Source organism: Phyllostomus hastatus, unplaced genomic scaffold (genome assembly GCF_019186645.2).
Source record: "Phyllostomus hastatus isolate PE091 unplaced genomic scaffold, TTU_PhHast_1.1 phas_contig_118, whole genome shotgun sequence".
Taxonomy (NCBI): domain Eukaryota; kingdom Metazoa; phylum Chordata; class Mammalia; order Chiroptera; family Phyllostomidae; genus Phyllostomus; species Phyllostomus hastatus.
Genome location: NW_025333543.1, coordinates 5,330,695 through 5,346,846, shown reverse-complemented (window position 1 = coordinate 5,346,846; position 16,152 = coordinate 5,330,695). Strand labels below are relative to the sequence as shown.

The window sequence follows — 16,152 nt, the reverse complement described above, 5'->3', positions numbered from 1 at the left end:
AGATGATGATTTTGGCAAACTCGACAGCCTAAAGTTCTGGAAGTTTTGGGAGATAACCCTCTGCTCTCTCATTCCCTGCTCCCCTAGAGATATTTATATTGTCACTGCAGGCCTGAGTCATGGTACTGGTAGAAAGGGCCGCCCTAAAGAGAATTCTCAGGGCTACCTAACAAATAATGAAATCTGGAATAGAAGAAATGAAAGGACACTTGGTGAGTTATTTTGAGACACCCCAGGTAGACTCCTCAAAATGACCAGGAAGGCTTTAAATGGGGGATAGAAATACTGCATAAGGCAGATTTGGCACAAACTAGACAAGTCCAACTTACTGTTACATAACTTTCACCCTGGCCAGGTGAATCAGTTGGTAGGAGTGTCACCCTATACACCAAAGGGGTGCTAGCTTGATTCCCAGTCAGGACACATACCAGGGTTGCGGGTTTGATTTCCAGTCGGGGGTCATATAGGAGGCAACCAATCAATGTTTCTCTCTCTCTAAAAGTCAATTAAAATTATCTTTAGGTGAGGATCACACACACACACACCATATTTTGCCATGTATAATGCACATTCATGTCTTGGTACTAATTCCCATGTATAATCCCCATCTGTATTTTGCCTGAAAATTGGGGCAAAAAGTGAGTATTATACATGGCAAAATATGGTGTGTGTGTGTGTGTGTGTGTGTGTGTGTGTATGAAACTTCCTCTGAGCCCTCAGGCTATGATAACTTCTAGGAAAAACTTAGTTTGCATATATAACAAAAACCAGTTCAACAATGAAGTGTCCCAACAAACGTTTCAGACAATATTAAGGGTTTGTTAATGTCACAAAAATTTCTTTTATACAGTGCATAATCCTCTACAGTCCTTTCTTACCCCTGCCCATATAACAAAATAACTGCCTTGACTACAAGTGAATGTTTTTTGGAGCTGTATACCTTGTTGACAAGAAGTAGAAACACACTTTTAAATATCTTTTACAAAAATGGACATATCTTCAGACCCTTCTAACGTTTCCCCACTTCATATATCCCCAAAACTTAAGTGGCTAGAAATTAAATCAACTGAACCCTGTATAGCTTTACCCAGACCCCCTAAGATTACCTCCATGGATTCTGTGCACCTCTCTCCTGGCTTCATGTGATTTTGCCTCCTGAGGCCAGGACCTGCTTCTCTTTAGCAGAATACTGCCACCATTAGGCTGCCTGGGCTTTGTCGTCCCTCACAAAGAGCTAGAAGTTTGCCTGTTCCATACCAGGCAGCCCTTCTCAAGGACTGGCGAGGTGGAGGTTATAGAAGCCCAGGTCCCTTGCCTCTGGTGAGGACAAAACTGTGCAGCATCAACTCACACAATGCAGGCCTGAGTTTAAGACCTACTCTGCAAATGCAGCATGCTTCATTTCCTCCCCTTCCCCCACTGCTTCCTTAAAATCCTCGTTTCTCTTGGGAATATTTCCTCATAAATCAGTGACATATAAATAAACTTTTACTTCAAGGTGTGCTTCTGGAGACTCTGTCTTGACAGTCTTCTAAATAGAAAGGTCTATAAAGAAATCCCAGGACTCAGAAGGGCAATATTATAGGCACAGTCTTGCAAAGAGGTAGAGTAAGCCATTACCAGCCCAACATGATTTAAGGAAGACTGGAGAAACTTTTTGCTAAATAGTTTGACTGCCACTAGTACTGGAAATGCCAACATGAATGACTTATTCTGTAAGCTCTGGGTCCTTGTAGGATCACCATCCCATGTCCTGTTACTTCAGGAAAGAGGCATAAGTAGTTCAAACCTTCATCTCCACCACCAAAATCACCAAGGATTCTGAATGCCACAGCTAGATCACTGTGGTATTGGGGAAGAAGGTGAGCTCAAATTTGTCAAATTTTTACCTGAAGTGCTCAATGTTTAGGGGATACATAGGTTTATTGGCGGCACATATTATGGCCAGACCACAGGCTAGTCAGTGTTTGGGGTCAGAACAGCAACTCAGACTCATTTAATGGTGCTTCCACGTCGGCTTGCTTTTGAACCAGTAAGCAAGCAGGGCAAATGATATACATGAGATTAGTATATAGACTAGTGGTTGCAATAACTAGGAGCCATATGCAGAGTTAGGGGATCTCGTCCTCTCAGGGGGAGAAATCAGCTGGTCAGAGTAGTTCTAGATTGTGGGCTCACTCTCTGCAATTTATACCATTTCAGACTTGATGAGGGACACCCTGCAGTTTACCCTAACACCATTAAATAAATTCTAGCTGTGCTATTGTCATTTCTGTGCTTCATTTCTTGCCACATCAGTGAGCCTAACTGAAGTTTTACTGCAACAACCTGGCTATGTTCTATCCATAGACAGGTATTTTTTAAGTAAACAACCTATTTTAAACCACCTTTGGTGGCAGCAGTAATTGCTTACCTAGGGATATTGAAAGAGGCCTGCACAGATCTGTGGAGAGGGGGAGAAGCCTCATATCCTTCTTTGCATCATGTGAAAAATGATCTGGTGATAAGGATTGGGATTAGGCTATAGATGCCCTCAAACTCAAGTAAGGTATAGATCCCTTTGAAAGGGAGAAGTATTCATGATCTGTATCTTAGTTTGGGTCTCCTCTAAATAGACCCTGAGGTAAGAATTCAAGTGCAAGTAGTTTATTTGGGGCAAACCAGTAAGAAAGTGGAGAAGTGTTAGAAGAAAAGGAAGACAACCACCACCAATAATGAGAGGTGCATTATTAAGTCATCTACCATGTTGAATGACTGGAGATATCCCACCTGAATTATCCTACCTGGTTTAAGAGAGGCTGATGTATTTATAAAACTACCTTGTCAGTCACTGATGACTGCTTCCTAAAAGTGCTAATTCCCCAGGATTTCCAGCCTGCCACACATAGATAGGCTGGATTCCAGAAAAACCCCACAAGCTCAGAGATGCACATATCAACAACAGAAAGTCACTGAAACAAAATATTTTGAGAGAATTGAAAAATGTATATTATACAGCTGTTTACCTAGAAGTTGAGTTAAAAGGGACATACAATTGACCCAAATAAAGAGTAAGAAGGACTTTGCATTTGAAGCATACCCAGGAGGTACAGGGAACTTGAAAGCTCACGGTAGATTGACTTTCCAACAGTTCTCAAAGAATGCATTTCAACATATATATTTAAATTGAAAAATAAAGTCAGCTGATTGGTTTGATAATAGGTATGAGCTTTACTATAAAATTATGTGTTAAGTCTGTAGCTCCAAGGTTTTAGTGAAAATATATTTAAAGCACATAAACGAAACACTATGTGACAGTAATTATTCTTTGTAATGAATAACTTATAACACAAAAATTTGGAATTTCAAAACAAGCTTGTATAAAGAGGTTTTAGTTAAAACTATTTTTAGTTTAAAAAAATTTAGAGATCAACACACAACCTACGCATGTGCCCTGACAAAAAATCTGAACCCACAACCCTTTGGTGTAAGGCAGGATGCTCCAACCAATTGAGCCACACTGCCAGGGCCCTTACGAAGTTAGGGTCCCACAGTTAAAGAAGAGTTAAGTTTTCTAGTAATATTTGGAAATACCCAAAATTATAGCTGTGGCAGCTTCTAAGAAAACTGAGGCCAAGATGAACTGGTACTACTTGTTCAAGGGCACCCACACAATTCATAAGCAGAGCTAGGACTAGAACCCAGTCTGGTGCTTACTAGAAAGCTCTTGCTTAAACCAATCCTTTCCAGAGTGCTGCAGCAGACCTTTTACTTACTAATTGAATCCTAACGTCAGGGAGACCTTGTGGTATGGTAAAAGAAGGCTGTTTTGTAAGGGAGGCACACACACCTTTTCCAGGTGGGGCACTTTTAGGGGCAAATGGAAAATATAATGGGGGACTTGAAAGTTGGAAAATTTTAGTTTAAGTAATAGCTAAGAAGCTTAGTAATCAATGCATGTAAAAGCTATTGTTCCAGGAACTGAATGTGTGACACACCCTGACTCCAGAAGTCCACAAGCAGTTCCATGTTTGTACCTCAGGAGCACTTGCAATTCAAGATATGTGAGCCACTGCCCTCCAGTGACTTGACCACTGCCCAGGACACAGCTAAAGACCACCACCCAAGGCGAGGATGCTGCAGTTTTTTTAATCCAACTAACTTTTCCCTGAATTCCAAATCCCTTACCTACACTTTATTCTCCTTATAAAAAGGGCCATTTTAAAATGGAATTTAAGAGGGTCTGTTAAGGTACAAACCTACCATCTTCTCAGATCGCTGGCTATCTGAGTAAGAGCCGGTAAAGATGCAACCCCTGCCTGTGCTTATTGGGTCTGGTAGGTGACAAGCAGTACGAACACTGTATTTCTGGTTTCAAATATGCAAACATGCCTTTTATCAGTGTGGTCTCCAAAGATGTATACCAAATGGTCAGAACGTGCTCAAGTTTGTCACAGGCCATTCAATTTCTCAAAGGTTTATTGTGGCCCCTGTAGTGCAAACTAGGCATTCCACTCTCCCACACCTATATTTCGCAGACCAGCACTCATCTCTGCTTGTGATGAAAACACCTTATTCTGTTCCTTGTCTTTCCCGCTAGTAAGACTTCCCACTAGTAACTTGTAGGCACTACTTTTCACTCTGCTAGAAAACTCGCTTTCCCAGCTTTCCCCCTCGCACTCCACCTTAAGGGAGTTTCTTCTTTTTCTTTGTCTCCCGTCTCCTTCGGTCCCGCTCGCTTCCGTCCCTCTCGGCTTTCGAGACCTTGGCTTCCGAGACCGTGCCCCGAAAATCAGCAGAAAAATACTGCGCACGCGCACTAAACCGTCACTGCTAGGCTTCAGGGGTTTGGTTGACGGGTTTCTGCCAATCTTTTACTCACGGAAGCTAAAGTGAGGAAAGTCTCGCGATATCTGCGGCAATCAGTGGATTGGACCGTTGCGGGTTGCGGGTGATCTGTTTTAGTTTCTTTTGTCGGCTACGCTGCTGCGTTGCTTGGAGTGGCCGGCGGAGCACCATGACTTCAGCCCTGGAGACCTACATCAACCGTATCCTCTGGTGGCCGGCGCTGGCTGGAGCCTAGGTGACTCCGGGTAGCGACTGGAGAGCGCGGGTCCTGGAGAGGCCGGGGTCGGGATCGGACGGTTGGGATTTCCGTCCACACCTCGGCCCGGGTTCGGGGATTACGGATCCTGACTCACTAATCCTGCGCCTGGTGCTGGAGGCCACCGCGACTCCAGTAGGCCCAAGGCGCCTTTTCATTTTAGTCTTTAAAATGTGATTTTTCTGAACTTTTCCCTGTTTGTAGGAGTCAGCTTTTGATTGGTCCTTACTCCTTCCCTAGGGCCTGTGCGGTCAAGTTTGGGAATAAAAATGAACCTAGCCGTTTTAGTGGCGACGATGGTCTTGTAAACCCCTGTACTTGTTTTATTGTTAGGTTTTGCTCATTGTTCGAGGATAGCAAAAATTATAAGGATGGGGCACAAATTGAATTTCCACCCCTTTACCACTTGAAGTCATAACTTATTTGTTGATGAAATGGAAATAATGCTTGCAGTTGTAATGGATCGTCACAAGGGACAAGTGGCTAGAAAGCATCTGTGAAGTCTTAAAGTCTATGTATGTATTAACCCTTTTAAAGTCTGAGGACAGAAACACTACGTTTTTTTCACATACAAATTTGGGGCCAAAGTGAAATACTAAATACTTTTAAATGATGCAAACAAAGCATATTCCTACCTTGTGACACGGATTACAGCTTTTTTTTCTTTTGAAGTTCACAACCTAAATCCTGGAAGACAGTGTCTTAACCCACGCTTTAAATCATTCACCATTAATTCAGCACTAACCTATTTTTGTTTCAGAGATGAGGAAGCAGATATAAGAAAGGGGGAAATGTCTTGCTCAAAGCCAGAGGCAATATTCCCCAATTAGAGTACCAAACATGCCAGATGTTTTGACACAGGTTAGGCTTGATCACATACCAAAAAAGGATTTTGTTTTTTTACTCTTTCCTTTTCTAATTGTGTAATTGTCACAGGAATTGAAGAAGTTAGGAACTTTTAAGGTTTTATGTTGTGAAAGTAATGCCTGTGTTAATAGTTGTATATTTGTCACCTTTTCCCTAGTAATTCATACCACTTCTTACTATGCTCTAAGGTCCCAGGTTGCTTTCCTTGATTCATTTATTAGGAACTGTTGCTGTTATTACTTCTGATGGGAGAATGATAGTGGTAAGTATTTGGCATATTCACTCTCTGCTTTCCTGGAGGCTTATTGGATGTAAATTTTTCTATGAAAGCACTCACCTCTAATGCCTAGGTGCTATAGCATCATATAGTATCCTGCATTAAACTTTTCTTGTGATTCAGCTCTTTATCTAAAAGGTTACACTGACCACATACCGAAAAGGATTTTCTTTTTCTATTTTTTCCTTTTCTAAGTGTGTAATTATTACAAGGAATTGAAGAAGTTAGAAGCTTTGTTTTTATGTTGTGAATGTATCATTTCTTTATGAGCATTTTTTATTAATAAATATTGAGTATAAGTTACAAGGCTTCTGGGAGCTATTATGAATAATAGATTACATTATTTAGTTTAGATGCTCTTAATGCTCAGAACATTTAGTCTAGTCTGCAGATATTTGCCTATATTTTATACTTACCTTCCCCTTCCATTTTTACTTTTCCAGTCAGTACTCTGGTATTCAGTACATGAATGTTATCATTATTTTTGAAGTTTTGTATATGCCTCTGAAACATTTTGTATAATATACATACTACATACATAGAATAATGAACATTTAGGTCTTGTATGGTTAATATTCTTTGATTATTCTTAGGTTGTATTCCTCTGTCTTCTATAGGACAAATTATGATGATTGATCATAAATTTATTTCATTTCATTAGTCCATTTGTCACAGTATCCTTTTTAATTCCAAATAAATCTTTGATTCTTTTGTTATTCCTTGATCTGAGGAATTTATCCTATGGTTTTTGGCTACTTAGTTATTTATTCACTTATAATTCATACAGCTGTATGTTATCAAAATGTTTTAAGTCTGCTAAACTTTCTCTTTCCTAACTGTGTCTAATTCATATAACTTAATCTTTTATTTAACTATTCTGCAATTCTGTTTTTGTTTTCTTGTTTTCTGTTTAATCCCTGTGATTTTTCTCAGTGGGTCCTTAAATGACTATTATCCAAAGTGTTAGGCTTTGCCATTAAATTATCTCATGTACACCAGGCACTTTACGTGCACTATACCTTTTAATCTTCAGTATAACTCTGTGAAGAAGAATTATTCCTGTATTCTAGGTTAGGAAGCAAGATCAGAAGAAGGAAGTCCCTTTCCCAGAGTCATGTGTAGTAAGTGGCAGAACCAAACTGGGATTTAAATTGGATTTGACTCTAAAGCTAAGCCAGTTATCTTGCCTCCTTAATCAAGAGAATAGTTATGTTTTCTTTTATGGACTTTACCTTATGTTTTGTCAAGGACAGTGAAATATTTAAATCTCAGCTTAACACTTTGAGAAGCCTACTGCTATTAACAAATATTTGTAAGTAGTTATTGTGAAAACATCATTTAAATTTTTTTGTTAATAGGATAGATAATTGAATTGGGAAAATAAAACTTTAAATATGTTTCTTTTATTTTTTACAAGATTTTACTTATTTATTTTTAGACAAAAGGAAAGGGAAGGAGAGAAACATCAATGTGTGGTTGCTTCTTGTGTGCCCGCTACTGGGGGCCTGGCCCACAACCCAGGTATGTTCCCTGACTGGGAATCAAACCCCTGACCCTTTGGTTCACAGGTTAGCAGTCAATCCACTGAGCCACACCAGCTAGGGCTATTTAAATATTTCCCTCAAATTCTGGTTTTAATTATTGCAGTCATGTTTGTCTCTACCTTATTGCATTGTTAGGAAAATAAATAAGTAAATATTTGTGAGGCCCATAGAACACTTTCTGGCAAGTAGGAAGTACTCATTAACTAATAGCTGTTAATACCAGTTGAAATTTTTACATGTTTATAGGACTTATTTGAATCTCTTAACACATTGTATGCCGGAAACGTATTTATATGTTTTACGTTGACTGGTAGTAGAGCGTGCGATAAAAACTACCCGCAAACAATGTGTTAAAAAAGATAAATTATATTTGCTTCTTCATAGTATCAGTAGTATAGTAGTTCAGTGGTTTGGCTTTGAAGCTATTCTTTCATGGTTCAGGTCCTATCTCTGCTGCTTTCTACCTATAAAACTTCAAGAAATTATTTAACCTCCCTGTGCTTCAGTTTTTCTTCTCTGAAGTGGGAATAATTATATCTACAGTACTTCAAAGGGTAAAGATTAGTTAGCCCTGGCTGGTGTGCCTCAGTTGATTGAAGTGTCATCTCATAAATCCAAAGGTCTCTCAGGTCTGATTTCCAGTTAGGGCACATACCTGGATTGCGGGTTGGGTCTTCTATCTGGGCATGTTCGAGAGGCAACCAGTTGATGTCTCTCTCACACTGATATTTCTCTCTCTCTCTCTCTCTCTCTCTCTCTCTCTCTCTCTCTCTCTCTCTCATGCATGCACTCCTGCTCTTGCCCTCCCCCCTTTTCCCCCCCTTGCCCCCCCATCTCTCTCCATCTCTCTCTCCTTCCTTCCTTCCTTTTTTTTCTTTTTCTTTCTTTTGTGATCTGTCATCTATCTTCCTCCCTCCTCCCCTCCTTCCCTCCCTCCCTCCCTCCCTCTTGTCTGGAATCAGTGGATATATCCTCAAGTGAGAATCCTAAAAAAAAAAAAAGATAGTTGAGATATTGTGGGCAGCATGTTTAGCACAGGGCCTAGTACTAGTATGTATATACATACAGGGATGGACAAAAGGAGGTTTATAGTTGTGAGTACACAAAACAGAGTTTATTTTTCTGTTATTATCTATTCTTGTATTACACATTTTTTTTGTTTGAACAAGCTTATAAGCCTGCTTTTGTCCAGCCCCATATAGTTTTCCCTTAAATTTTACTTATTTTAGTTTGTGTCTTTAGAATGTTAGGTCCTGGACTGGACTGCCTGGGCTTTTATACTGGTACCTATATGTCCTTTGTAATTCTCAGCAACTCTGCACACTAATCAAATGTGTAGTGTTGTTTTTTTACTCCTTAAAAAACTAAGAGGTAAGTGTTACGTCAGAATACTGTGAATTATAAAGAGGTATTCTGTTTTACAGTGGACTTAAATCATGTATTTCTATTGGAGGACCCAGCAACTAAAATTGTTGTGTGATTAAATTTACACATTCAAGTAAACCAGGGTATTTATCTTTTTCTTGTGAATTTTTTTTTTTTTTTTACAGGGAACACTGAAGGGTTTTGACCAGACCATCAATTTGATTTTGGATGAAAGCCATGAACGAGTGTTCAGCTCTTCACAGGGAGTAGAACAAGTGGTACTAGGGTTATACATCGTAAGAGGTGACAATGTGTAAGTAAATTATGTCTTTTAAAAGGCAGATTAAATATACTGTAGGTGCACTGCCCTGCTACATGGAGAAAAAGTTTTTATCTACTGAGATTTGTAAATAGTTAAGTGGCCTGAATAAGGTCCAGAAGGGGCCCTGTCTTGTCATGAATGCTTCATTAGAGAGGCTTCATAGAATGTTCTTCCAACATACCCTTAATTTCAGAGGAATATAAATATACTCCTAAGGTACCAAAGCTGGGGTTTGAAAATGTCTTTGAAATCTCTTGCACGAATAATTTTAAATGATTCATGCTCTATAATATAGCTGAATTTAAAAACATGTACTGTTTCATTACTTATTTTTTCTATTAATTTTTTTTAGTATAATTGGCACACTTTTTTTATGCTGTGGCCTCAGTTAATTTGTGGCACACTGATAGGGCAGTTTGAGAATGTATATTTTAATGGTGGTGATTTAAGAAAAGTCTGTAATAGTGTGGGGCAAAACTGTTCGGTGGAACTATTTGGGATGGTAGAAATGGTATATATCTGCATTATCCACTGAAGTCGGTGCTAGCATTGTATGGCTACTGGGTACTTGGAAAGTGGTTGGTGTGACTAAAGAACTGAGTTTTAAATTTTGTTTGATTGTAATTTAATAGTCACATGTGGTTGTTAGCTACTGTTTTAGACATTGCAGTTTTAACGGGTAGAAAATTGTTGAATCAATTTTCTAATGAGTACTATAGATTTAAAACATGGCTGACAGGCAGTAAAAAATACATTAGCATCTCAGATTATTTTAGGATATAGGTAGAATATACACGATGAAAGAATACTGTTCATTCAAATTGTTTATCTTAAAATCATCTTTAAATTATTTGATCTTTAATAAAAATAAGGGGTTTATAAAATATTCTATGGAAATGACTTTTGGGTGGGGTTATAAAGTGAGCAATAAGAACAAGAAGAAGGAAAAGCAGGTGGGGCCCAGGTCCCCTCACCAGAACATACTGATTCTTTATATTGGGGCTCTGCATAATGACTGATTTTAAGAATTTCTCTTAATTTAAAAAAATGTAGTTTTGAGCTATAGCTTTTTAAAGGTTTTATTTATTTATTTTTAGAGAAAGGGGAAGGAAAGATAGAGGGAGAGAAACATCAAAGTGTTGTTGCCTCTTGCACACTCCCTACTGGGGACATGGCCCACAACCCAGGCATGTGCCCTGACTGGGAATTGAACTGGTGACCTTTTGCTTTGCAGGCCCATGCTCAGTCCATTGAGCCACACCAGCCAGGGCTGAACTGTATTTTTTTAAAAATTAAATATTTTCTGTAGATCCAGTGGAGTGCTGAAGCCAGCTTGTACTGGCTCATGGAAAGAGATTATTGTATTTTCAGTTTTGCAAGCTGGTTGATTGTTTTGTTGGTAGCTTGATATTGGCTATAGTGGGAGTATTTGTACTATGGATGTCAGTAAATGTTGCAAACCAATCTCTAAATGAAACCTGAGGAGACAAAGTAAAAAGAAATTTGTTTTATATTGAGAAAACAATAGATTTTCCCAGAATTTGGTACTTTCCATTATTAGAGAACTGAAGGCCTTATGTAGTTTAAAGTAAAATTGGGCAAATTCTTTATTAAAAGTATTCATCTGTAGAATTTACTCTTACTAAAACCAAAGTGGAATAATATTTCATACATGTCTCCTGGTTTGGATGTAACAATGACTATTTCCAGCTGGAAAGCCCTGGCTTTGTTACCTAGCATGGTATTAATGAAATTAATGTTATGTTTGTGTTAAAGGAAAGTTTACTAGCTTTAACTCTAGTCAATCACCTCAAAAAATCATTTGTTAGATACCTAAGTTATTGTTGCTGCTATTTTTGTATACTTTTCATTCTTGAATTTAAATAAACTGAGAAATCATGAGAATCACTAATAGATACTATACCATTGATGGGTTTAGTTCATTGATGTTACTTAAATAACAGATGCTTTTATTTCCTTATGTAGTAGTAATTTTATGATTCTCTCCTCTCTCCCCCTACCTCCCCAGTCAGTCCCTGGAGTTGAAATTGTAGGATTAGAAATTTGGGGGTTTTATACTTGATCTATCCGATTTTTGTCTTTTCCCTTTAAGGACTTATGATCCAGTCACACTATATGAAATAAGTCATTTAATATTGGTTTCTGGTGTATTATTGCCTTCAAATGATTTCTTGAGTTTTGTCTCTTAGATCTTATGCCTTATGAAAAGTTTGGTTTTCATGTTACATACTTCTGTTTACTTTGCCATCTCAGTTTTATTCAGAAATGAGATAGTTTTAACTTATTTTTGTTCCTCTTCAACTAATTGCAGTGCAGTCATTGGAGAAATTGATGAAGAAACAGATTCTGCACTTGATTTAGGGAATATACGGGCAGAACCTCTGAACTCAGTAGCACACTGAGGAAGAATTACATACATTGGACACCTGTGAATCTTTGTACAGAAGCTGATTATTCTGAGGATGATGTGTGGAATTATTGTAAATGTGTAATTGTGCAATTTTGACTCCATATTGATTCATTGTAATATGATAAATTAAAATATTTTTACATTCTTGAATAAACTTTTTTTTGGCCTAAACCATAGGTTTGGTAGCTTGGCTTTATTTTTCTAGTAAATAGTGTGAAAATATAATGATTATTTTGAGAATTTATAGAAAGAAAATTCCTGATACTTTAATATTTATGGAAAAATACTAGTTGAAAAGAGAAATTGTGTGCTATGTAAACCAAGCATGCAAATACTACATGTAGTGCAGGGTACATGTGTTTCTGTGATTTTTAGGAAAGTCAAAGGAAGATAAGTCATACCTTTCACAGTTTTCTGAATCATTCACATCTGTCACACTGCCCTAGGAGTTGTGGGTGAAATGTGTCTGGTTGAGAAAAGGAAAAGTGCTATAACAAAGTTGTATGTTACCTGAAAAAATTGATTCCATAATAGTGTTAAAAGCCATCTTAGCCCTAAATTTTAAGAATTGTGAAATTACTAATATTGAAGTTTTTAAAGTTGTTTATAAATGTGAGTAAAACCTTTGTATTGAACTAGTGCTTACTGTTATTGTCAGCAGCTGTTCCATAAACCTGATTTCAAGAGTAATAAACATGGTCTCTTGGAGCATTTCAGCTCTGTTCTTTGGTTGATTATTTGAGTAAGTCAAGTCAGTAGATAATGTCCCTCATCTACAAATAGGATTTTTTCCTAAACTCCTTTGTACAATTGATTATACTTTTTAAAGAATCCATAAGAACAAGGTTATAAGTAGTGTTGAGATATCCAGGCTGTTTCACAAAAATCCTCATCAACTTCTGTAGGCCAAAGTGATGAGAAGAAAATGAGAAAATATTTATGTTATTGTAATTCAAAATTAATAGCTTTTTTTCTTTTTAATGGAAGTGTTTAAAATAGGTGTTGGCAAACTTTTTTTGTAAAGATGCAGTTTGTAAGTATTTTAAGCTCCGAGGGCCATATGATCTCTGTCACAGCTACGCACTCCGCATTGTAGCGCGAAAACAGCCACAGATACTACATAAATGAGTGGGTGTGGCTGTGTTCTAATAAACCTTCATTTCCAATTACCAGTAACTGGCGGGCTGGATTCCACCCACAGACCATAGTTTGCTAACCCTTGGTTTAAACTAGACAAACTCAAGAATGTAAATTCTGAGAAGGGCTTCTAGAATGGATTCCTTTAATTTAGAGATGGATTTCACTTGTAGTTTTTAACATTAAAAGTTTTACTAGAGACACTAGTTTTTTGATCTATAAATAAAACATTTTCTAGAAGAAAACCACTGTTTCACAGAAACAGACTTGTTAAGGAGACGAGTGAACGGTTGAGATAGTTTTCTTCGTTGGTCATCAAGTTAACATCACCCAGAATAATTCGGTGGTTCTGATGTTCAGGGTTGTGTCTGGGAGGACTAGAGGAAGGTTAGCTGGTATTGGCTATTCATAAGTAGCTGTTGTATAAGATTTTATAAGTAGTGATAAAATGTAAAGTGGGCAAAACAAACTGGCAAGTTTAGTTAGGGACTATTAATAAATAATGTTTTAAATTGGTAAATAATTTCAAAAACAAAGAATAAAGAGAACTTGATGGCTAAGTGAAAAGTATTCTAACCATACAAATAAAGTCCAAAGTCACAAATTACACATAAATCAGTAAACTAGGTCCCTCTGTCCGTAATGAGTTTCTAATATGTATCCTTTTGAAATCTAACATTCTTTGCAAAGTTGAATATTCCCGATTGATGTCAGAAAAGTCATTCCCAAAGTATGAATTGTCTTTATTAATGGTTCATAGAGAAAATGAATGAAAAATGTACCAAATGTTATATGCAGTTCTTTATTCCTGGGTACACATGGTAGGTTGTTATGCTTATAACCAGTTCAAGTTGGATATCTTTTTGCAAGGGCACTGGAAGGGAACCATAACTATAAGTGGTATCATGATTAATACAGTGTCAAGTTTTTTATATTCCTTAGACTTTTACTCTGGAATCAGTTTCTTATAAAGAGGCTCAGAAACAATTTTAACCTATAATTAATTACCTCTGTGCTTTGTGACTCAGGTACTATCTAAATCCAGCTTGTAATGAATCAAATAAATTTTTCTTGGCAACATATTTTCACTCAAGTTTTTGTAAAGGGCAATTAACCGCAAAAAGGACAATTTATTTTTTAACTGAAAAAATGTTACCTAAAAATAATAGTTTAACACACAGCTTTTAAGTTAAAGCACTTTGGTGCTTTGGCCATATAAGTTAAATGGCCTTATATGTTGATAGTTTTGGCTTAAATACTACAAATCTTGATGCCAGAAGAGTAAGAGAAATTAAAGATAAAACTTTTATTAGTGTTTGTTTTACTTAGATGTCCTGTTTAACATCATAAAATTTGAAATTTTAACATGTGAGACTTAAGTACGATAAAAACAACTTTTAAGTAGTATTTAATGCAATTATAGGCTATGTCAATATTTTTCTCATATATGTAACAAAAGATTCCCTATGTGGAATCTTTTGGGAGATATACAGTCTATTCATAATGGCATGTGAAACTACTTGTGTACAGTTATAAAGCAACCCTTAACTGGCAATATAATATATTCTGGGCCTTCACCTTCAAAATTGGTAAGTAGTGTTTACTGAGTGCATTCCATGTGCCAGGTAAGATGTTGAGTGCTTACACCAGTGACCATTTTACACATGGGAACACTGAGGGTTAACAGGGTTAGGTACCTTACTCTTAAGAGGTCACTTGTAACAGGGATCTAATTTGGGGCTTTGTACTCATATAAAATTGCCTAATGGCAGAATATACTCTCAAAATATCTGCTGTCAAACAAGTATCTAGTAGAAGAAGCTTGATTGCAAAAAAAATACTTAGATGATCAAAGCCCATTCCCAAAGCTCCATTGTGGACTACTTTTATTATAATTGCCTGAGATACTTTAAATACTAGGTCTTTCTGGAATAAGTCCAACCATTGTTAATATAACGAGAACAGTTTGTGTGGCATCAATGTAACTTGGCAGCCAAGGAGAGTGGCCTGGAATGTGCATGTGTGAACAATGACAACATCACTGTACTAAGTGAGGGTAGTAGATGCCTATGAGTGAGCACGTGTACTGTGGCAATCAAAAAGAGCAAATAGAGCAACAAATCTGCACCAGATTTTGCAATAAGCTTGAACATTCCTCTACAGAAACTATTTGGATGATGCAGAAGCCTGCACCTGTGGACAAGTGTTTGGCAGCTTCATCACGACCACATACTTGCTCATGTATCACATCTTATGCAGGCTTTTTTGGCAAAACAAAATCACCCAGGTGACTCATGCCCCTTAGCAGCCCAGATTTGGAACCCTATGACTTCTGACTTTTCCCAAAACTAAAATCACCTTTGAAAGGGAAGATTTCAGACCATGAATGAGATCCAGGAAAGTATGACGGGGCAGCTGATGGTGATTAGAACTGTGTAAGGTCCCAAGGTGCCTGCTTTGAACAGAACTTCAGGCATCATTGTTCTATGTATAATGTTTCTTGTATCTTTAATATCATTTTTCATAGTACATGGATGGACACTTTCTGGATAGTCTTTGTGTTACTGGGCCTTACTCTCACTGGTGGTTCAGCAAATCTGGAAGTAGCAGAAAGGAATACTAAATAGCGAAGTAAGGAAAGTGTGGTTGAATTATTAAAAGAAGCATTTGTCACATGCCTGGGTGAGTCTCTGATTATGCCTCACTATCATTACCTTTAGGACAGAAATAATGTCTTATGGCATTGTAAGAAATGAAATTAGACTATATTTAAAACTTGGTATGATTTGATTTGGGGATATAAAACTACTATTCCTAGATATTCAAAGGCCAATGCAAAAAAGTTACAAATATGGGTATCGTCACCTTCGGTTTTCAGTCCCACTTATAAATCTGTATATAAGAGAGTGGAGTATATAAATTAGGAGGCTTTCAAGGTATGTATAATAATGTATTACACATTAACAAATATAAGATGAAATTTGTTTTATGTCAGTCATATACTCTTAACTCATGGAGTGGGAAAATGAAAACTCAAAAGTCACATTGAAACAGACCTCTCTATTCTGAACTTGCATAATTATTACCTCATTTTATAAATGTACTAATTTGAAATTTTATTTTACT

At 37.3% G+C, this 16,152-nt stretch overlaps 1 protein-coding gene across 1 annotated transcript; it reads left to right on the top strand.

Annotated features, from left to right (window-relative positions):
* Window positions 1-4,883: 4,883 nt before the first annotated feature.
* LSM8 (LSM8 homolog, U6 small nuclear RNA associated) lies at window positions 4,884-12,060 on the top strand. Its single transcript, XM_045847631.1, has 4 exons — window positions 4,884-5,027; window positions 6,172-6,212; window positions 9,322-9,449; window positions 11,791-12,060. Exons 1-4 carry the CDS (start codon window positions 4,997-4,999, stop codon window positions 11,879-11,881), a joined length of 291 nt encoding a protein of 96 aa, XP_045703587.1. The 5' UTR covers window positions 4,884-4,996; the 3' UTR covers window positions 11,882-12,060.
* Window positions 12,061-16,152: the final 4,092 nt, after the last annotated feature.